This window comes from Gobius niger (assembly GCF_951799975.1).
Source record: "Gobius niger genome assembly, chromosome: 20".
Lineage (NCBI taxonomy): Eukaryota > Metazoa > Chordata > Actinopteri > Gobiiformes > Gobiidae > Gobius > Gobius niger.
In genome coordinates, this window is record NC_136871.1 from 20302657 (window position 1) to 20325657 (window position 23001).

At 42.9% G+C, this 23001-nt stretch overlaps 1 protein-coding gene across 4 annotated transcripts in view; it reads right to left on the minus strand.

The window, feature by feature from the left end:
• The window catches only part of ephb2b (eph receptor B2b), a 124093-nt gene that overhangs the window by 45270 nt on the left and 55822 nt on the right, over positions 1 to 23001 (minus strand). For all 4 annotated transcript variants that reach the window (XM_079579095.1, XM_079579094.1, XM_079579093.1 and 1 more), the window contains exon 3: positions 21009 to 21693. In XM_079579095.1, coding sequence (XP_079435221.1) covers positions 21009 to 21693 — 685 coding nt within the window. The remainder of the gene's footprint in view (positions 1 to 21008; positions 21694 to 23001) is intronic.

Sequence of the window (23001 nt, forward strand, 5' to 3'; positions counted from 1 at the left end):
GCTACCAAAAGCTTGTCCCCCGTCTGCTTCAGCACTTCCACGGGCAACACTAGACCGCACTGTTTGCAACACAAGGTCCCGGGCAATTCAATTAGGAACGCCGGCCCCCTCATCATTTAATTCAATCAAGGCTTGTCTGAACGCTATTAGAGACAACTGGCATTGGCTTCACACCACGCACACACACATAGGCTACGACACAAATGGGATATTCATTTCTTCCCCCCAAGGTTTTCCACGTCTGGTGCAATTAACAGGTTTGGGAGTCGCGGTGGAGCAGGGCGCACCGTAAGCCAGGACAGTGCCAGTGTGCGTGTGGTTGACCACCGGCGACCCGCTAGGTGTAAATCAGGCTCAAGGATATCAACAGGGTCATTTAAATGGGTTACTGCGATCTGCCCAACATATAACCAGGACACTCCGAGCTCGAGCGCATGTTGGGAGCATGTTAAAAAAAAAAGGTTTTGGGATTGGCATGGCATGGTTTTTAGGTACTTCAGGAAAGCTCTGTTACCGAGTGAATTAACTATTTAAAAGTGTAGTAACAAATGCTTAATAATGCAATATAGAAAATGTTTAATTTCACTCATGTTTAGATGTACATAATTCACCAGGCAAAACTATACATTAAAAAGTGAAGTGACTGGCCAAGGACAGCAAACAGATGATGATGAAGTGACCTAAAAATGTGGTCAACAGCATTTTAGCGGCACATCTCTGTGTTTAGAGGATATGTACCTATAATTGGGACATATGCGTAGGATATTGGGAGGAAATGTCAAGACAGCAAAACAGTTGGAAAACGCCTTGTGTATCCCATAGCATTTTGCTCTAAGCTCCTTCTCCCCTGCAGTTGTCACAGATCTCACTTCCACTCCAATCCCCTGCACGACTCAGGAGACAGATTAGGAGCCGGAGTGCGGTGCAGATTAGAGCTAGAAATGTGGGGCACCTGGGAAATGAGCTCCGAGGTGCGGTCTCATCAGGGCAACTCGGGCTTCAACCTGCCACAAATGCAAAAAAATTCTTGCATGTGTAGTAATCGGCATCAGCCACACTATCTAATTGCATCTTCGCCTCATTTATATTTGTGGCGGTTTAAATAAACAGAGGAGTAATGCAGGGAAGTGGCTGATAAACCTCATCTGTCGAGCGCCTGAAGGGAAATTTCAGCTCAGATTGGCGGGGCTTAGCCTTTCAATGTATGTGCCACCGGTTTGGTATTTACAAGGTCAAAAAAGTAGCTGGGGCGACGTTCAAAATGTCACTGGCAGCTAAAAATACGACACAAGGGAGATATTAGTCACGTAACAGCCAGTGTAAATTGAGTTCCAAGTGGCCTGATTTCTCATTATCTCCTCAGCAGCGCACAAGGCCAGAAACTGATACACTGCATGCGCAACCATAAGTTAACCATAATATACCCACCAAGGAGGTCACAATGTTGTTAATGTTAATGGAAGCTGTGAATATGACGTTTGTATATGACGATTGTGTGTCATTTAGTTTGTCTGGCCATTCAAAAGATATTGCAGCAATGTTTTGTAGGGCTGCTCGAATAATAATCACGATTATTTTAGCCATAATTGAAATCACGATTATTCAAACGAGTATTTATTTTCTTCATATACTTATTAAATGATTAAATAAAATTATTATAAAAAACTGTGCTGTATATTTTCTGTTTTCTGAACAGTCATAAAAGTACAAATGATTTCAAGTTTGCCTCGATTAAGGAGAGGTTTCTGTTTCACACCTGCCCCCTGCTGGCCAGCCTTCACACCTGCGCAAGTAAACTGAGCAGCGCGGCCTGATGACATCATCACACAGAGCTGTTTGTTTTTATGGCACGTGAAATGTGAAGGGGAAAAAATCCCAGCGCCATGAAATAATGCAAATCTGCTTTGCAAAAAAAAAAATATATATATATATTTTAAAAAAATGTGCAAGAATATATATATATATTTTTTTTCTTTTTTTCGATTATGCTAATTTCATAATTGTTTAGTGTAATAATCGAAATTGTAATCGAATTTCGATTAATTGCACAGCCCTAATGTTTTGTATGCAGATGAAATAGCAAAAACAAAAACAACAATTACAAAAAAAGCAACCATTACACAGCAAAACAGGCGACAAAAACACAATGAAAAGCATAAAAAACTGCTACAAAAGAGCAACCAAAATGCAACAAAAAAGTGATCAAAAGAGCGTCAAAACGTGACAAATATTGGGCAAAACAGGCGACAAGAAGTGACGAAAAAATGACAAAAATACATCAAAAAAGTGACAACAGCACAAGGAAAAAAACGTAGATCAGTTTTGTAGGCCTTAGCTTTGAAATGAGGCATTTCACTGGCCTAGAGTCTGTAAGCTTCAGTCGAGAAGCTTTTAGATTTGGGTGAAGCTGAACAGGAAATGTGCTTGATTCAAGGCGGGGGTTAAGGGGTTAAATCTGTTGGAAAAGTATTGTATTGTGCGGTTTAGATGGGAGCATGCAAAATTAGGACTGCTGGCTGTCGTTAATAAGATTGGCGGTTTGATATGGATACTTCTCATGAAAGCATCATGCAGTATAATCACAACATAAATACTATGGCTATTGACCCTCATCTGAGAGAATAACATCATCGTAATATCTGAAAACAACAAATACCTTGGCGATGTTGGGCTTTTCATGTATTTATTGTAACTACCTGAGGGCACGACTCTTCAGCATGTTGAACAATATAAATGAACAGAGTGCGTCATTCCCATGTGGCAAACGTTAGCAGAGTCTCACGCTGGCAGAGGGTCCCACTGTTCACGACCACAATACCCTCAAAATAATCACCAGGTCATAAATAACCAAAGAAAAAAAAAGAGTGATAAGTATCGTGACCACACTATTTCCATTCTGTCTAATAACAGCCATCTGCCAGTGGAGGAAGAAACAAAGATGAAAGTGCTTATTCCCGGAGCGATGTACGGAGTGTAGTAATAATGTCTGGAATTTTCTTTTCTTTTGCTCTTTCTCTCAAGGCAAAGCGGGATGCCAGGCACCCCCCAAAAAAAAAGGAAGAAGCATGGACTGGTGAAGTTGCAGGCATCGGAGCCAGCAAATACTTGCAGGGCAGAAGTATGGAGAAGGTTAGAGGGGTGGGTGGTTGTGGGGAATAAAGCGGAAAGGGTCATTTCATGCAGGCGGATCACTTGACAGCTTGCTCTCCGGAGGATGGAGGACACCAATCAGGTTTGCGGATGGACCTCCTCGCTACACTGGGCCACAGATGGCTGGGGTGTGGCAGGAGGCAGGACCAGTGTCGGCATTAATCTCCATTTAGGGAGGAATTGTGGACCTGCACAATTCACATCACATTCCACGTGACTAAATTGAATTCTATTATCTGCAACGGCAGGTCAGAGCTGACAATGAACGCCCTCTGATGGTAAAAAATAGTAGATACTTTTGAAATGACAAGTCTGGCCACCGAGACAGCCTTGGTGCAAATATATTACATTTATGTAGATACGAGTGAGAATTGGCCAGTAGCAAAAATGAAATATCGAGCTATATCATATTATTGCTTTTCCTTGTTTAGATGTAATACAGAAGTTGTCCATTGCACTCTGTAGTTGTAACTAGAGAGAGATGATAACTCAAGAACCTTAAAGCAGTGCTAAGTAGCTTCTTTTTTTACTCATTAATTGTCCGTGGGTGTAAAGGCATATTGTACATTGTGCCACAACCCAATTCCACAAAGGAGAAAAGGTTTTTTACTCAAACTTGGCTGTAAATACTGCTAAAGTGGCGCTAGCCCACAGTTAGCTTGGCCCGTTAGCCTTTTAGCTTCTTCTTCGTGATTCCTTTAGTGTATATTGTCGGAGCAGGGAAAGTTGCAATTGTGGTTTTCTGGCCAGAGACACCAGAGGGAGATGAAAGACCCCCCGAATCATCCCATTAACACTTGTATTACCCCCAGAGGGACTATGGAAAGGATTTATTAAGGCAAACAAGTGACTTGAGTACTGCTTTAATCTAGGATTTCCTTGTTTAGCGGCTATTTGCAGATAAAGCCGCTACTTCTGGACACAGGCTGTATGCGTCACACGTCATATGTGTTTGTCCAGGGACATGGATCTCTCTCTCTATTTGATATGGTTCTCCTCCCTTCCTCCCTTTTTGCCACTAAGTTGTCCCTTGCCGAAAGAGGAGAGTCTACAACTTTTCTTAATGTGTTAGTTTCGCTGCTGATTGTAGGACACTTACATTTTGGTTTCCCATTGTTTTTAAGGGAAGTCTCTATCAAAGGACTCAAATGTTAGGGAGGACGAACCAGTATTGGGAGGCCGACTGTATGAGGCAATTTCTTGAGGGATTTTGACAGCAATAACAAGATGGGGCGTATGGAGAGACATGAGTCCTTTTCTGAAGCTCAAAAAGGATTTTGTCAAATATTGCAAACAGTGTTTAATCATTGCCCGAACATCGTGAGGCAAAATTGGTTGGAGCATTCACAAGCTGAGTAATTTATTTAGACAGGACAAAACTTGGACTTGACCAAACGGAAACTAACTTGAGTCTTGTTGCTGTGTCAACCGAGGCTGCACAAGAGTGGAAGCAAGCAGCACCAGTCACACGAACTAATGGAACTTTGTGGAAATCTTTATTCTTTCAGCTTTAAAACCTCTGGTGTGTAGCTGATCGAAACAGGAGAGGCTGTAATTGCGGTTTGTGCTCGTACATGTGGTTTTACAGCTGTTGTGTTCCGGGCGGTGGGGAAGACGTAAAAGCTATACACCTGTTCTTCTGTGTTGCGCCTGAATAGGAAAACTCTGAAACATTAGGACAGGTAGGAAATAAGGAGAGCTGGGAGAGATCTGATACCCACTTTTTAACAAGCCATTGTGAAAGCAAACAAAAGACTGTGGCCCACCTAACCCGACCTGGATCTTGTGTGAAATGAGCACTTGTGGCTCTGGTTTTCCTGAACAGCACACCCACACGAGCAGCAACTCGAGGCGTGCAGCTCATAGATTTAAAGGAACAGGCCACCGTTTTTGCATGCGGAAATATGTTCTTACCTGAGCTTAGACGAGTTGATGTGTACCTGTCTGGTCTTTGTGTGTGCCCTCAGTCATGCAAAACGGCCAAAGATGTTGTTAGCATTTGGCCTCTCCCAGTATCTCTTCCACGGGCACACACACAGACCAGACAGGTATGCATCAACCCGTCTATGCTCAGGTAAGAACATATCTGAAACAAGTGCCTATTCCTTTTGAAATGCTCTTTTTCAGAGGACCGATGTTGTCCAGCTCAGTGCCCAATGCTCAAATTTGTACATTTTTGAAGTTGGTATGAAGGACAGTGTATGCAAATGGCAGTCACAGCTCTGCCTGAGTTTTGACTGTGGCTGTCAGTGCGGAGCGCTTCCAAAACAACTAACTCACCCTTTTCCCAAGGACAGTTTGTTGCCGGGGCAACTGAAGACATGGCCATGAAAGGAGCTGCTCTGCTCCATTCCTTACACTGTACCCAGACCTACAAGTCCTGGCCACAGTAGATGACAGCAGTGGACAGGCACCTGGAGATACAGGGGTGTGCAAGGAAAGGTTTGGGAATGGTAAAATGAAAATCTATCGAGCAACACATGACAAGATGATTATGCAGGATTAGTGTGCTCATTATATTATGTGCCTAAATAAAAGATAGTGTGTGTGTGTGTGTGTGCGTGTGTGTGGGAGGGGGGACAGACAGAACAGGTGAGTAGCAGACAGTGGTGACATGCCCGTGTTGGAGATGGGAGCCTTTGTGCCTGAAGGCTGATGTAGGAAATAGCTGACAAAGGCAATCCAATGTTCGGTGTGTCTGTATTTATAAAGGACAGCGACGAGAGGGCTGGGAGCGGAGGGGGGATTTTACCAGAACATGAACAAAAGCAACGATCGTCCACTCAGTGACAGGGGCTCCCCGAGGTACAGTGGAGCTGATGGACAGGTGGCATAAAGGGCCGGCATGTTGTCCAGTCTGTGGGGACAAGGGGGTGTCACAAGGGAGGGAGTTCTGAATCTGGGAGGAGGCATTTGAAGGAGCAGCTGGTGCCAAATCCAGTCACTGTCCCTGTGTAACCCTCCAATGCAGTCTGTGAATACACCTCAAACAAAGAAAAAGACGCTTCCTCGCGCCGGACTATCACATTTACAGAGTTGGGTTGATAGGTCCAGCCAAGTCTCCCTCGGGTGCACTTATTAAAGATTATATAAATTCTTCTGACCACAGGCATTCAATGAGCCAGCGGGGAGTCTGGGCATGAGCTATTATCTTTTGGAGCTTCAAGAGAAAGAAAGAAACAACAGCTGTAATGTGACTGTTTTGTACGCACGCATGCATTTAGCAAGCCCACACAGTCTTGGAAGCAGCTACAATCAGAGCATTTGGGAACAAGATTCCTTAAAAAACCGAAGCAATGGCTCACACAGATGAATATTTGTTAACTTTAACAGCCAAGTTGCATGTTTTTGTTCTTGCATAGCAAAAACAATACTGCCAGTCTTGTTCACCTCAACATTTAAGCAAAAAACCTTAAAAAGCAACCTTAAAAAGTAACCAACAAGGCCTGTGTTTGTACTGGAACTCTCCTGACATGTGTCTAATAAAAATCTAATAAACACATATACTATGTTTTATGTATATAAAACATAGCATATTTATTATTTTAATAGTTATGAAGTATCATTTAGCAACAATGCCAGGAGCTGAAATGAAAAAGAAAGTGCACACATTTTGCAGCATGCAGGTTAATTAAGGAGAAACATTTGTGATCAGTATAACAGAGGACAATTTGCAGACATACAATCTTCTTGTAATTTTGTGTTTTGGTGTTACGCACAAATGGATATGTGGTTCAAGCAGAAAATGCCTTCATGTGTTTTGACTGGAGCTTCAAAGTGTGAAAGAAGCGGCATTATAGGCTTGTTGTTTGAAGGCTTTAATGGCTGCTGTTTGTGGAGGCGCTCATTCATTCATGCCTGTGAGGATCAGTGAGTGCCCCAGAAAATTTATACTCACTCAATAGATCAACCAATTAGCCTTTATATTTGCCATTGATTTATTTAAAACAAGGGATCACTGATCTATTCATGCAAGGCCCTGTACCTCTCTCCTGCTATGACTACATCTTTAACCCTGATAAAGAATGGGGCTGGCTGCTTGCTCTTCCATCCATTTGTACTAATCAATGGAGGCTGTTCAGCGCAGACCCAGGGGGTCAGTGAAATTAAGTATCCCGCTCACACAGAGAGGGATCGGGCCAACGTAGGAGCAGAGGGGTACAGGCAACCCCTCTGTTGCTTGGCAACTACTCATGTTGGGTTCATCCTATATGCATGATTGCATCAGTTTAAGTGTTGCCTACAAACAGGGCAAGTTATTGGGAAGAAAGCACTAAACATCATTACCTTAAGGAGAACTTGTAAATGGCTTTTGAAAGGCTTTCCAAATTTTAAATGAGACATATTGCTGTGAGGGTTTAAAACAAAGGAGGCAGGCTCAGTTTACTCATAAACAAAAGTCTACTTTATATTTACAAAATATGACTTATTTTCAAAAAGCATGTTTTTATATAAATGTATACAGTATGATGATGCTCAACAAAAGCTTTTCAGGCTCATATTCTGATAAGTGCCTCCAAACACACATATTTTTCCTATTTATTTTTCTTTCACTGAGATGTGATGTCTACAGTTTGCAGCTTGGACCATTTGGACAATAAGCTTTGCATATGCCTGTGTTGTCGACAGCTCAGTGCATAATGACACTTCTAGTGATAGGTAAAGAATTAGCCTACTTAAGTTACTACATTAGCCTGTTTATTAGAGAGGCCCCATTTAAAACAATTTTAACAATGAATGAGCATTAATGGAAACTGTGCTCAGCCAGAGTTGAGACCTTTGCAGAGCGTATTCCACAGAGCATCAGTGGAGGTCGCTTATATATCAAATATCTTCTTATCAGTACTCTAACAGGTTCTGGCTGGACAAGCACAATTAGCCAGCATTTAGTGCAGTGTATGAGGAGTGCACGCTCTGAGCATGAGGCCCATATCAACAGAACCAGGGAGATGACAGACAAGCTCAGCTGACAAAGGCCTGATTGTGACAGCCACAGAAAAGTAGGTGAACAGGTAAAGAGTCGGGAAGGACTGGTGTTCTCAGGGGCTTTGAGATGTTACTGATACTAACAACCCTGCAACATGACAACGCACAGTATGGCCAGGAGACACACTAGAAAGAGGGGGAACAGTAATCTAAATTGGTTATATTTAGAGACTGTGACTCACATGACTTATTCCAGAGGAGCGCTGGTTTCCCCCCATGTATTCCACTATCAGTGTCATTCATTTTGGAGTGGTATGTTTGTATAAAAGTATAGTATGTAAAGTATATTCAGACATTTCTTTGTTAAAGTGAAATGGGGAAAAGTGAGCAAAGGCCAGTGATATTTTCAGCTTGCTTTTTCTTTATTATAAAATACCTACGACTTTTCTCGATCTCTCGTTGCTACACGGCACGGCACTGATCCTGTTGATGTTCATGCTCCTCGCCAACACCGCACTGACAGCTGACAGGGCACATAACAGCTATCGTTTCAATCACAGTCACTCATTCTGCGACGGGACGCCTGCTGCTGGAGTGCTGTACACACAAGAAACCGTCTCAGGCCAAGTTTTCATTGGCTCGTTTCCCTATTGCCAAAATTCAACAGCGGTGGCTCAGGTCTGCGCCGTGACTGTAGCAGCAGCTCAGAGATCCGGTTGATGCTGAACTTTCAACTAAGGCTGCAACTAACGATTATTTTTCTATCGATTAATCTATCGATTATTTTTTCGATTAATCGATTAATCTATCGATTATTTTTTCGATTAATCTAGCGATTATTTTTCATGTTACCGATTATTTTTTCATTTAAAATGAAGAAAAAAACATTGATGTGTCCAAATGGCATGGCTTTTATATATTTATTTACTACTAGTCTATTTTCCTCACTTTTTAAAATAGTAAATGGCAAATGGGCCCATTCTCTCACTTCTGGCCCTGACCCACAGTTTGGGAACCGCTGATTTAAAACTAACTGAAACCTGCACCTGATGGTTATTTCTGTCTGACCACTGAGAATTAGCCTGTGAGTCGCCCAACCCGTTACAGACTGTGCACATTCAGAGAACCAGAGTTACTGTAAGTTACTGTGCTCGTGAGAACCGTGTGGATTCAACTCCTCTTTAAGACAAAAAGGCCACGGACACGGCTTTACTCTCGTCTATCCATCAAACTACTGCCCTGATTCTCCGCTAGACACAACAACAAGAGAGTTTAAATGAGTGTGTGGCTGATGCCCCGAGTCCGCGCAGAGAAAACATGAGAACAGCGCCCGGGACACGGGGACGGGATGCAGCCGCGCATGAGGGCAGCATGAGGCGAACCGAGAACCGGGAGACAGACAGCCGTGCGGGGCACGAGCGGAGAAGTAGCGTACTCGCGTGTTGGGAGAGACGGTCGGTCTCTCCTGCTCTTCCACTTCAGCAGACTGCTCCGTTTTGGTTTTATATGCGGCAAAGTAGGCGGAGAGTGAGTGCGCGCTGTCAGAGCCTGTACCGGTAACAACGCGTTGATTAATCAGTGAAACAACACCGTAGTTTGACTGAGATACGGGGCCCTTGCAGCCGCGGGTGTTTTCGTTTCACATGTTCGTTCATAGCCGTTGTGCTGTAACGCCAGACTAAAATCACAAGTTCGAAATGATTGGAGCGCACACAGCTGGCGTTAGCCAGGTTAGTTGTGCTGCTGTGATACGACATTTCCACTCGACACAGTGTGCAAACAACAACATTATTAGGCTGTTTCTGGAAATACTCCCACACTTTTGACGACTTTTGCCATGCTTTTCCCCCCTCGGTCGCAGCGTTTGCATTACGCGCAGTCACGCTGGAAGTGAAATGTAAACAAGCGACGCGTCGACGCACAAAAACGGCGTCGACGTATTTACGTAATCGACGACGTCGACGACGTCGACGCGTCGTTGCAGCCTTACTTTCAACTCTACTTCCAACCATTATGAACAGCCATAGCCTTGAGAGTGTAAACAAATTGTGCACAAAGTATAGAATCAGTGTGCGTGAAGTGCATAAAAAGACAAGCTTGTGTTGCCAAGTGGCCATCAAAAATACTTTAAGTGGAGAGAGCAAAAATGGCGACGCCTTTTTCTTCCTTCCAGCAGACTCGGTACAAAAAGCCGAAATTGACATGCAATCTTTTGAAATAGGTCATTACGAAGGAGACATGCTGAGAGGACGCCTAAGCCCCAAATCAATACAAAAACGGTTATATTTAGTAAGAAGGTCATCAGAAGGAGTTATTAAGACTGAGTGGAGGCTGCTTTGATCGAGATGGATCCAAAATGTCCTCCCTGGTGAAAAATCCACCCCATGGAGAGTCTCGCCCCTCCTGGCTGCTCCAAATGTCATCATTTTGCCACAAGTCAAGGGCACAGTAATAACCTTTAAAGGGATACGTTGAGACTTTTCCAAGAGAGTCAGAAAATGTCAGAGAACTCTCAAGATTTTAGAAAGGGGGAGTACCAATATGTGGTCCCAATAGTTATCAAGAAAAAAACAAAATAGAGTTTGACTTTCCATTTAGGTCAGAAGGCTTTGAAGATTGAGAAGCCAATGTGAAAAAAGGACATTCAATTGGAGAACTGGATTAACAGGAGAAATATAGCAGATAAAGGCCTTGTTTAGTCAAGAATTCCTATAGACTCGCATTTCTTTTAACACTAGATGTTTTGACAATTACCTCCCGTTTCACCATATGGTCTGCTATTTCTTTGTGTTTTATCTTTCTGAGTCAAGCAAACATGTGACCACATTAGTGAACCTGTCTAATGTATTCCAGGTGATGACATTCCTCAGAGCGAGGAGACTCTGGTGTATTTACACACAGTTCTTTTACCAGGGCTAAATAAAAAACACACATGAAAACAATTTGGCCCTTTTCTCTGCTCTGCCTGGTGACGCGCACAATAAACCAGAACCGTGGTTTCGGCACGAAGTGAGCATTTCCCAGGCGTTATTGCAGCGTGGGCCAATCAGCGCTCCGGAGTAAACACAGGGGGGTGGTTAATGTCTGCCTCAATAGCGTGGATGTGGGATTTTGCTTGTTGTTTCCATTGATTCTCCGTTTCTGTTTTCTCTACAGCAATAGAGCTTTTATGTACACTCAATACTTTAAAGTATGCCAGCCATACATTTAAGATACGTGTAGTTTACTTTTCTTAAAACCTTCCAAATAAACTCGCATTGCAGGCCAGTTAAAGGAAATAACACATTTCTATCATCGTTCTTGCTACTGAGCAAAAGTAAAATTCTATGGAGCTGATGTTAGTGTAACGCTCTCATAATAGTCCTTCTAATGCTCATACAATGAATGAACTGTGCAGATGCAAATGTCTTTTTTTTAAATAAAGCAAAGCTATATATTAGGGAATTCACCTTCTGACCCACTCTTCAATGCTGCTGGGACAACAGTCAGGACCCCGCAAATCCAAAGAATGAAAAAAGGTGTAAAAGTGGAACAGGTTAAACACACAGTACAAAGAGAAACTTCTCATCCACAATGATGTCAGCTACAAAGACGAGACAAGGCTTTATCACGGATTGGGTTTTGGCCTTTCATCTTCTGAAATGCGATTGCAATTGCGGCTATCCTTTGGTTGAACTTGGTTGCGATAGCTGGAGGAATGAGAAAGCATGTCGAGCCGCACCTCTCCGATGTGGAGGCTGGGTATTCCACAGAGAGCGCTGAACGCCTCATTATAGTGAGTAATTTATTTGTCTAGCTGTTGCTCAAAGGCACAGGAGAAGAAAAAAAATATACCGTCCAGAATATTTGAGCCCATTTACAAAGCTGCTGAGCTCCCCCTGAGCAAAGGGAAAGAATGGATCCCACACAATTAATCCAGGCATAGGCTCCCACCCGTATATATGCGCTCACTGAGTAGTAGATGAAATAAGAAACAGAAGAAAAATGTCGTTTTATTGCATTCAATCAAAATCTAGCAATAGGATGGCAAAGACACTCTTTTTGCATTACTGTCATATGATGCATGATCTTGGTTATAAGCATTTGTGGCAGCTTTTTTTTAAACATTTGGTTATAATCTATTTTCATCAAGTGTTGACTTTCGCAGCTTATAACATTTAATTCAGTGCAACATCAGGTCAGCCTTAAACCAGCTGTGTCCTAATATCTAGCTCAGAAAATGTAATAAAAGCAGAAATCTAAGCAGTCGACCAAAGTGTTATTCACCTGTATTTAAGTTATGGATACACAGCAGGTCACTGAGCAAAGGAAACACAAAGCAGACCCGGAGTGCTGCCTCGCACCAGGAGATAACTTTGACTTGCTCCTTGGAAGTGTGAGCTCAATTTCAAAACGAATTCCTCCAAGAAACCTCCGATGGGAATAATAGCGGAAATATCTGCATAGCCAGCTAAACATCGCTGTTGACATTAGCGAGTGGATATCTAAACATTTTGGAATGAAAAACCCCAAAGAAAAATAAATGCGATTGGTTTGGTTGTTGACTTTGCGCTCAGCAGTGGGGGGATTTGTTCCTATTTAGTGCACACTTGTCAAGATTAACAGTGAATTTGAGTAAACTTTGCAGACTGTAGCGCTGTGTACTTTTGGATTCTCAATCACTTTGATGAGTAGGTAATAAAGCGAGTGGGGATTTGTCTTAGAGACACCAAACAGACACAGAGATTTAAGCACGAGCAGTGACTCGCAGCGCCAGCCCAGCAGATCGCACAGATTTACTGCAACAGAGGAGACTCTGGATTTACAGCCTTCAAAGCGTTTGGGCCCTCCAAATGTCCAAACGGGGTTTAAGGATGGGTTTGTTTGGCTGTCCATTTAATCCCCGAATTATGGACACTTGCAGTTTGTTTCATTCAAGTCGAAGAGCAACTTCCATAAAAGATCAGGTGGTCAGGTCTTTGTGAAACTACGAATACACTTGAATAAAAACACAATATTAGCTTGAACTGGCAGGAATCCAACCTTTCACCTTGAAATCAGCTCTGGTTCTGGAAGTTTCATTCATTTTCCTCACAGACTTTTCGAGTAGGGCCATATCGTATCGCATATCGTTATCTTATTGTTATCTTGATAATGATATATTTGAAATAATTTATGTTACGCTCAGCTCCATCAAAGCAGCTTAAACACTGACTGTAGAACACGGGGACCGGTGCTTAAAAAGTAAAATGAAATGAAGGATGTAAATTGAGTAGATCATATTCTTCCCAATCTTCCCAATAGTCTTAAAGGGGCTAGATGCAAGTTAGCCATTTGATACTCATGGTCATATGTGTAACTGCACCTTCTATATTAAAGGGATATTTCAGGATTTTTGACATAGGCCCTCATTTCCTAGTTATCCAGAGTGTTGCTGATTTCTAAAGATATTTTTTTTTTGTAATTCATGCAATTCTTATATTTGAAGAGTTTCGCGGCGCTAGGCTAGTGCAAGGCTAGCGCATTTTCTACGGTATCAGCGAGCCTGCATTAAAAACAATCTCACACAGAGCATCCGAGGCAAATCACTTATAACACCAGACTAACCATATAAATGTCTGTGTCAATAGAATATTTTTTGGAATATAACTGACCTTGCATCACATGAATGATCGTATTTTGGGGGACTATTTTCTAGCAGATCACTCCGCCGCCGCGTAGCTTATACAACCACGAAGCTGATGCTGAACAAATATAAGTTCTTCTAAATGCAAAATGGTTCAAATTATTCGATCGACACAGACATTTATATCATTCGTCTGGTGTCATAAGTGATTTGCCTCAGGTGCACTGTGGAGCGGGTCAGACTGTTTTTAATGCAGGCGAGCTGATATCGTAGAGATGCGCTAGCCTTGCACTAGCCTAGCACCACGAAACTCTCCAAACAGAAGAACTGCATAAATTACTAAAAAAATATTTCCAGAAATTAGCAACACTCTGGATAACTAGGAAATGAGGCCCTATGTCAAAAATCCTGAAATATCCCTTTAAGCTCAAGCATGACGGACCCGAAGTAACACCTTTTTGAGTGACGGACGGTGCAGGATTTTAGAGGCAGTTGTGGTGAACATGTCTGAGCTCATTCTACACCTTAGGACATTGTTGAAACATGTAGGGGGAGGAAAACACTTAATTTGGACATTTTTAAACTCTGTATAGTCCCTTTAAGGCTGGGATTTTGAACTAATTTGTCCATTGTCAATTATATCGTTAAATATATCGCTATTGTGATATTTCTTTTTTATATTGTGATATAGATTTGAGGCCATATCGCCCGACCCTAGTTTCAAGATGGGCTCGAACACTTCTATCAATTGTTGTGGCAGCCCTATGAAGATCCTTTGGCATCTCTCCTATTCCAGAGTGGAGTGAAAGCATTCAGCACTAACAGGTGAATTCCAGAGCTCCACATGTCCTTGTTAGCATCACTCGTCCACACCGCCCTTGTTTTCATCTCTCTCTCCTCCCCATGTATCTCTCGCCCGTGCAGCTGTTTAACACTAAATCATTTGAAATTCACCACGGCGGATCTCTCCGAAGTGCGATGTTTCTTATTTTAGATTCCATTATCATGCCCCAGCGTGATTTACCGCACCGGCGCGGAGTCAGAGGGAGGCCAGTTGTGGAGTTGCGCAAGTGGAACCAACTGACGAATAATTTTAACAACCACGACGATATAGCAATGGAATTTGCACTACGGCATAAGCACAAAAGCGTGTGTACGCCACAGTGTAATGATGCTGCGAACAGACCACACCTGAGAGTCAAATGCAAATGAACAAATGCTTGCAACCGGGGCAAAAGTACGGCCACCATATGCCGCAAATGTAAGGAATGGCCAAGCGACTCGAGAGAATAGCGCCCATATAGGTCAACGGCACCCAACACAAGGCACCAGAGTTTTCTCACAATGTTGACCGACTTCTAATACATCATCAGAGGAAACAAGGTCAGCGATACTCGAGAGGGATTCCTGCCGAAGCGACCAATTGTTTCTCATCCTTTAACCAGACAGATGCTTGATCCATCAGGCTCCTTTAGCCACGGGACAGACGCGAATGCTCTAACGGGACAGCGGAGCAAGAGCACAAGGGGATAGTTTGACAAAGCCCCGGCCGTGTCCCTGATGACGGGGAAGAGGCACATATGGAAGAGCTGCTTCCGTGCATGTGCCCGCTCCGTTATATAAAGGCAGCAAGGCCTGGACAAGTTCACCAGCAGCTTAACTTAGAGCAAAGGCAGCTCTCACACCAGAACAACGTATCATTCTAGAATAACAGTCTAATCACCAACTTATACAGAGGAATACGGTTTCCCCTACCACTACAAACATGCACAATAGGCCAGGCTACAATCTGGCGTGGTGTGTTTACATGCGTGAGTCTCTTGTTTGTTCTTTAACATACACTGTCCCGACCACATAAACTAAGAAATAAAAGTAAATTGTAACATCCAGGCTAGTGTGCTCATGACACAAATCTGCATTGAGCTAAAATGTCACCGGTCTTACTATTGAAAGGCAAACACTGTGTTGTATTCTCAACAACAAATGTGCCTCTCTTCTACATTGCATTACTATAATTAAATGGACAAGGAAGTGGCCAAACGTAATGATTATTAAGCCCCCTTCCAAATTCTTTACTTCGATAAGCCACAGCACAAGTGTAAGGTGATCCAAATACTGTACCTAATGTAAAATTGATACAGAGTAATCAAAACAGACCATAATCTCCTGGGATAACCAACCAGGGTCTGTTTCAAAGAATTAAATGTAATATTAAGTTTGGCATTCAAAATATGTCAGAGAACACTGATGGCGCCCATGTTGAACTATCAGATTTTTTTCTATGTGAAAAACATTTGGAAGCATGTGTTAAGATACTCAGCAGGTTGTGATCTGTGATTCAGGAGATTTACAAGTTCACAGGTCACATTATCACATCTGCATATGACACATTTTCATGTGAGAGGAATTACTCTACGTAGACATACGATAAATAACTAATGCTATTGGGTCTGGTAATTCAATTGCTGTCTTACAACCTTTATCTCTTGAGGATTGTCCAAAGCTTTTTCAAACTGCCTAAACTGTAAAACCAGGAGGGGGGAAAGAGATGGGAAAGAGGCACCTGGACACACTGAAAAGCCATCACAGCTGCGGTGCTCTCCGGAGCTTCCGTTAGCAAAACGACTTGTCTTATAGCTCTCCTTCTGGTTTTGTCTTGGTTGAAACATCCCTCTAAGGTGGCAACTATCAAACACACGTCGACCCGGCTTTATTTTGTGCTAAAAAGATCAGTATGTAAATTAGCAAGCGCTGCCTTTCATGCTGAAATTGAGTCATGTTGTCTGCATGGCCATTTACCAGGCGAATGCTGCGGTAATGAACATCTGTTGGGAAAATAATGTTCAGCAAAACATTCATGGCTGCAGCCAGCAGCTAAAGCAGCCATTAATCTGAGGAAATAAGCAGAGCTTTTACTCTAGCATAACATTGTGAGGAGACCCATTATTTTTGACATTTCTCTCTTGCTTTCTCTCTCGCTCCTCCTTGCTTGTTATTACAGCTCAACGCAAAGCTGCCTTCATATCTGTTTGCTTACAGCGTATAAGCCTTGAGGGGTGCGTTTGTTTTGTTTTGCTTTGCGTCTCGTTCCGGCGCAGAGGACAGTCATTGGCGAGGCAGTTACCCCACGTGTGCGGTAAGTCAATTAGGCCCGCCATTATAAGACAGAACCACCAGGGGAAATAACGCCGCAGATTTGACTGTGCTACACTGATTTCTAGCCCTCAAACCCTCTCCAGTTGTAACGCTGGTAATAATTGGGGATTCTGACGGAAAATTTGTTTCCTTTCCAGTCCCTCCTCCCCACCTCTTTCAATCTAATCTACACTGCCTTGCTCACCTTCACACCCGAGCCCCTCAACTCTTTTTATCTACAAGCACAGGGGTGAGAGGCACTTTTCCTCCTTCCTAATCTAATTGCTCTGGGTGTAACGGTGCAAACCTGGACTGTGATTGTTTACTGCTGAGAATATACATGATTGGCTCATACCGAGTGAATCGTAGATTATGTGCTGCACTGTGCTTTTCCCCTCCAGAAATGCAGACACAGCCCCTGGTATTCAAACTGATTTGTTGCAAGTTTTCTGAAAATATTCAAGCATATCCAAATCTCCTCAAATCATGTAAATGTATTTAATTCATAATTTGTTTGGCCAAACCTGTGGAGAAGAAACATCGACTTGGCCAATGTGGCTCAGTTCTTACATTTAAATCCCCTTGTGAGACTTTGCCATTTCTATCGTCTCAGGTCAGTCGGTGGTTCAGATGTTGAAATCCAATTTTTAATGAAGAAAATGCTCTCTCCACAGAGCCGCATGAACCTAACTCACATTGGAAAAGAAGCAACTTCTTAGTGACAATGCCCCATATGTCAAAATAGAGTGTCAATTCACACCAAAACTAATCATCGTGACTTTTAGAGATGAGCAGAAATTAGTCCGTCTCCACTGGTTTTCAAACCCCTTGAATTTCACTGAGAAGAAAACTTCATATTTCTTGTAAGACAATCGCGCTGAAAAAGCGGCTGCAATTTGATGTAAGCACCGCTTCCACTATCAATATTTTGACATATTTCATGACAGCGTAATTATTTGCTGGGAGCCCCGCCAAGCCTTTAATTTCTCCATGCGTAATTACACGTTTAGTTGAAGAGATCTTGGAACAAAGCAGTTGTTCCCATATTCATATTGCTTCACCGATACTCCCTTTCATCTAGCGTGTCGTCTTAGCTCCATAATCCACCTATGAAAGAGGATATCTACCCAAGAACCACAAACGGCATCTCTTACAAATCAATTCATTACAATATGGGCAAACCAAGATGCATCCCTCATGGACGAGTTAATTATCCAACTTCTGGCACTTGAAAGGCAGGCACTGACCACAGGTTTAACCAACCATAGATAGGCTTTCAGTGTTTAGAAAGACGTCTACGGTACGCTGTCCGTCAAAAATGTGGGGGGGCTGCACGTCCACACACACAACTCATCAAACAGTTAAGAGTGAGATTAATAGTCTTAGTGTATAAGGGCTGAATAATTTAGGGACAGTATCCAACTCCTAACCACTAGCACAACTATACAAAAAAGAAAATGCTTTAAGATCATCCTCTACATTGTACAGAAAATCTGAAAAATGCACATTTACAATTATAAATCGAGATGCACACATTTCTCCCACATTCAGGTTTGCAGCAATGACTGCACAGTGGTATGTCCTCAATATGCAGTTAAAGGCAACGTAGGTTCAGATACAGCACTTTTTCTTTTAACCTTTAAGAGTGAATCCTACATACCCTTTCCCTAAATCAGGTGCAGCCCTTGACTTGCAGCTATTGTGTGGAGCCATATAAAATCTCCATCTGTGGGTAGCAATCCACAGCTGCAATCTTAGATAATGCATTCTTCTCATAAAGCTTTAATGTGGACTCCAGGCGTCACATGATGGTGGGGGATACGGCGTGACGAAGAGGACAGTCCCAACCCTCTCATACTGTAGCGACTCTTTGAAATATGCTTATAAGACATGCTTTAATCCATGCATTGCCGCGATGGGCGCAGCATATGGCCAGTGACTCCAGATCTGGAGCATAACATTGTGTTGCTATAGAATTTCCCAAGCTTTGCCCTGTCCATTCCACGCAGGGAAGCTAGCCTGGCACCCAGTGTTTGGCAAGTCACTTTAAAACTGTAATTTATTCTGTATTAGTAGTTACGGCTATAAAAATGTAATATGTTTGTGTTTGTGTCAAAAATTTAGCTGATTTACACTACTATGAGTTACTTTTGGCAAAATATAAACCGAAAAGAGTGATAATGCCACCGAGCAACACTGCTGTCAAAGGTTTCTTTTCCTTTGCTTTTCCCCATTCTCTTGTGTTTTTCATATGAGGACGTTAGCTACATGCAACTGCAGATCTTATACACAAGTGTTCATTATTTGGGGTGAATTAGGCTGGCATACCCAGCTGTAGTAAACATAAACTGACAAGAACGCAAAGGCAAAATCCTCGACTACTTTAACCATGATCAGTTTTTGTCACTGATTGAACTAAAACATAGTGGTGCAGCGAGTGACGTAACCTTGTCAATTCTCTGTGACGGTCGTGAATGGTTCGGCTAGGCCTTAGCCGCCAATCAGTCACTTGTTTACCGTGTATGTCCAGACCCACTTTCTTTCGAGCAGAAAAGAAGTGGGTGTGGTTTACCAGGCTACCATAGAATGCAGACTCTTATATATTCAGGATTCAAGATTCAAGATTTTTTATTTGTCAAACCGTGTGAATGGTCTGAAATTATGTTTCTCTCATCCTTGATTGTGGAGGGGGGGAGGGGTAAGAGGGGTGGGAGGGAGTTCAGGGAGTTCAGCTTGCCGATGGCCATGTGTACGAAACTGAAAATATCTGTTAAACAAAGAAAGCATCGGCAAAATCTCAGCAACAACGTCATTGTAGCAATGCTAGCTTTTTTTCTATATCTGATTCACATACGGGCAACTTAAAGACATGGCCACTCTCAGAACTGAACCCACAGCTGTCGTGTCAAAAGGTAAGGCTGCTCAGGTACAGTGTGACATCAGCACTGGCAGACGCTCTACAGTACTGAGGTCAAAAGTGATCCCATTTGTAACAATTAAAAGATTTGAAACATGCCAACGAGAGTGGTTCCTCTGCTCTCTTGTTAGCGTGTGTATGTTTGTGCGTTCTATACCCTGTGCTTCTCATTACAAGCATGTATTTCTGTAGGAGGAACAGCGAGCCTCTATCCTCATTACCAGTCAGAGAATAGGCCTGGCTGTGTTTACAAAGCAGCACCCGGCATGTTCCTCCTCCCTGCTCACACACACACACACACACACACGAGGGGGAAGTGTTGTAATTACAGCCTCACACACACCAGACAGCCATCACAGGCACAGGTGGGAGGTTTGTTGTTCGGGGCTACAACAGCGGGACTCCAGTCTGCAGGCTCCCGCTCGCTCACACTGCTACAAATGATGAGGAGCCTAGCGCACGTTGACCAAATGCCACCTGCCACCGCACCGGCCCAATTCACTATGGCACTATGTCTGCGGCATCGATGCTCTGAAGCTCAAATCGATTTGCCTGCGAGAGGTGAAAATTGATATTGAAGATGGGGGCAATTTCGAAAAATGTCCTCTTTGTTCACCCGGATGAAGGAAGACATTTCACCGGCAGATTATAAGTGAAATTTGTCACTTTCAAAATGTCTATGTTGGTTTCACATGAGAAAGGAGACAGCGGAACCGACAGAAAGGCGATATTTGCCGACCTTTCTGTTGCATAAATCTCCAGACAAAGTACTTTACAAAAATAGAATAGAACAAAAGCATTCAAATTGTACGAAGAAGCTAAAATTAGAGACCTCAAAAAGACGATTCTTGTCGGTGAGCACTTTGATCAAAGACACAAAACGCTTACTGTCAAGTTGAGATTTGTGACCGAACACCTGCAGTGACGCCCACATATCCCTTTTATCCGTTGGAATGAAAGAACTGTCCTGATTTCCAGCATGAATGCAGCTCTACATTCTCTGATCAAACCCTGACTAAAATTATCATTTGAATTGATATATTCAGCAGCGTTTGTCGGCTGAGCACAAACTGGAAAAATGCTGACATTTAGATGGAAATAAAGTAGAATGTATATATTCACAATAAGGATAAGCATAAGCATTTTCCTATATGGGGGAGCTAAAACCGAATGCATCTTTGAGTTGAGATTGCTTCATGCCGTATGGAAGGGATTTAGTAGTGTTTGGATTGGCATTAAGCATGTCTGATTTCATTTTAAAATGTAAAGACATACCTCGGCATACAGTCCCGTTCTCAACAGCCTCATTCCCAGCTTTGCACATGCAGCGTCCAATCGGTACCATCCACTCTCCATCTCCGTTGCAGTAGAGTTTAATCGGCACGTCCACTTCCTCAGCATTAGGGATACAGACGCCTCTTGCAGCCACCAGGGAAGTGCTCTCTGCTCCTGAGAGTGTTTCCTGGAACAATGCCCCGTTTGTGATGATCCTGGGGCACTTCCGGTAGAAGACGCGGACAGCTATCAGCGACATACAGCCGCCATAGTCTTGGAAGGCCAAATAGAAGCCATTTTTTGAAACAGGGCCAAAACTTCTAACTTCCGTGTTTATCTTCATCACTCTGCCTCCTAAGTCGACCTGGGAGAAGCTCTCGTCGGCTGCGATGGTGTCCACTTTGATCCAGGGGTTCTCCATCCAAGGAGGAGAGTGTCTGGTGGCCGTGTCCGAGTCCGATTCGTAGTAATACAGGTTGAACGTTTCTTTGCAGGAGCCCGGGACATTGGGGATACTACTGCAGTCCCGTACGGAGAACTTCATCTCCACATGGATGCGCTGGGCGCCCCGTCGGCGGATGTACTTGGTGCGCACCCAGTTGTTCTGGTTGGAGTCGAACACATTGCAGACCTGGTACGTCCTGATCGTGTTCATGTTCTCGTCGTAACCGCTCACCTCCTCCCACTGTAAAAGAGGAAGACAACAGAGGAAAATGAATTAGCAGGAGTACTGACAAAGTGAACTGACAGTAAACATTTACTTTAATACTTCAGAGAACTTGTAAAGCTGGCATTTAATCTCATAGCCACTCTCTTTTATGTGATAGTGCTTGTGTTTTATTGGATTTTTATTAGGCACTTTCATTGCACCTTTATTAGTGTTTTTGTTGCCAAAGCTTTATCCATTGTATTATATTTTACCGCTCTTGTGAAGCCAGATAAAACCAACCAAGATGAATTCAGATGTACAACGAAGCCAAATATGCTTTTGGATAGACAAATAGCTTAAAGCAGAAATAAGTAACTCCTGCAGCTAGCTTTGCCCGTTAGCCTCCTTGCTTCTTCTTCGTGATTCTGTTAGTGTGTATTGGTGGCTCCGACCCGGAGGCAGGGAAATTGCAAGCGTGGTTTTCTGGACAGAGACACCAGGGGAGATGAAAGACCCCTCAATCATCCCATCAACACTTGTGTTACCCCCAAATGGACTATGTAAAGGATTTATTAAGGTAAACATGTTACTTAATTCTTCTTTAACATTTTGTAGAAGACACATAACTTTATTTTCTTGTAATTATGCTTTCACTTAAATATTAGTTCAGATTAAGTTACTTTATTCTAATAGTCTCTTTTCACAATTTTTATTCCAGATATAACAACACTTGAAATCTAATCTTGGTTCTATCAACTTGGTCACATTGCTCATACCTCCTTACACATATTTCGAAATGCTTTTGAATTCGCAGCCAAGTCAAATGTCATGTGTTTTCTGACCACTCTTTTCTATTCAGCACCAGTTTAACTTTGTGCAAAACCAATGGGCGAAAACACACACTGAGGTCAAAGCCACACACCCAGATGAAAAAGAATAACTTTTAGACACTGTTTACTTTACACCTATGTAATTATGCAGGTCCTTCCGAGTTGCATCTGGTGTTTTTTTGCCTTTTGGCCATAAACTACACAAGACGCTGTGTTTCCACTCAACTTGGAGGTCATAACCTTGACCCCGACGACGCAGCCAAGAAAGAAAGTCTGTTCTTAACCCCCACGAGACACTTTGAATCAGCGGCAACCCCTGAGCGCCCCACCGCTTTTCACTCTTCACTACACCGCTGATATAATTCCTCAAATTAGTGCCCGCTCATGAGGATTTTGACAGTTTTTGACGGGCTCGGGGAAGAAAATCACCCCGCGTGTTACAGGGCGACCTCTATCAAACACCCTGGACTAATTACAACAGCTTTAGTTTGGTAATTCCCATGTCTTAATTAAT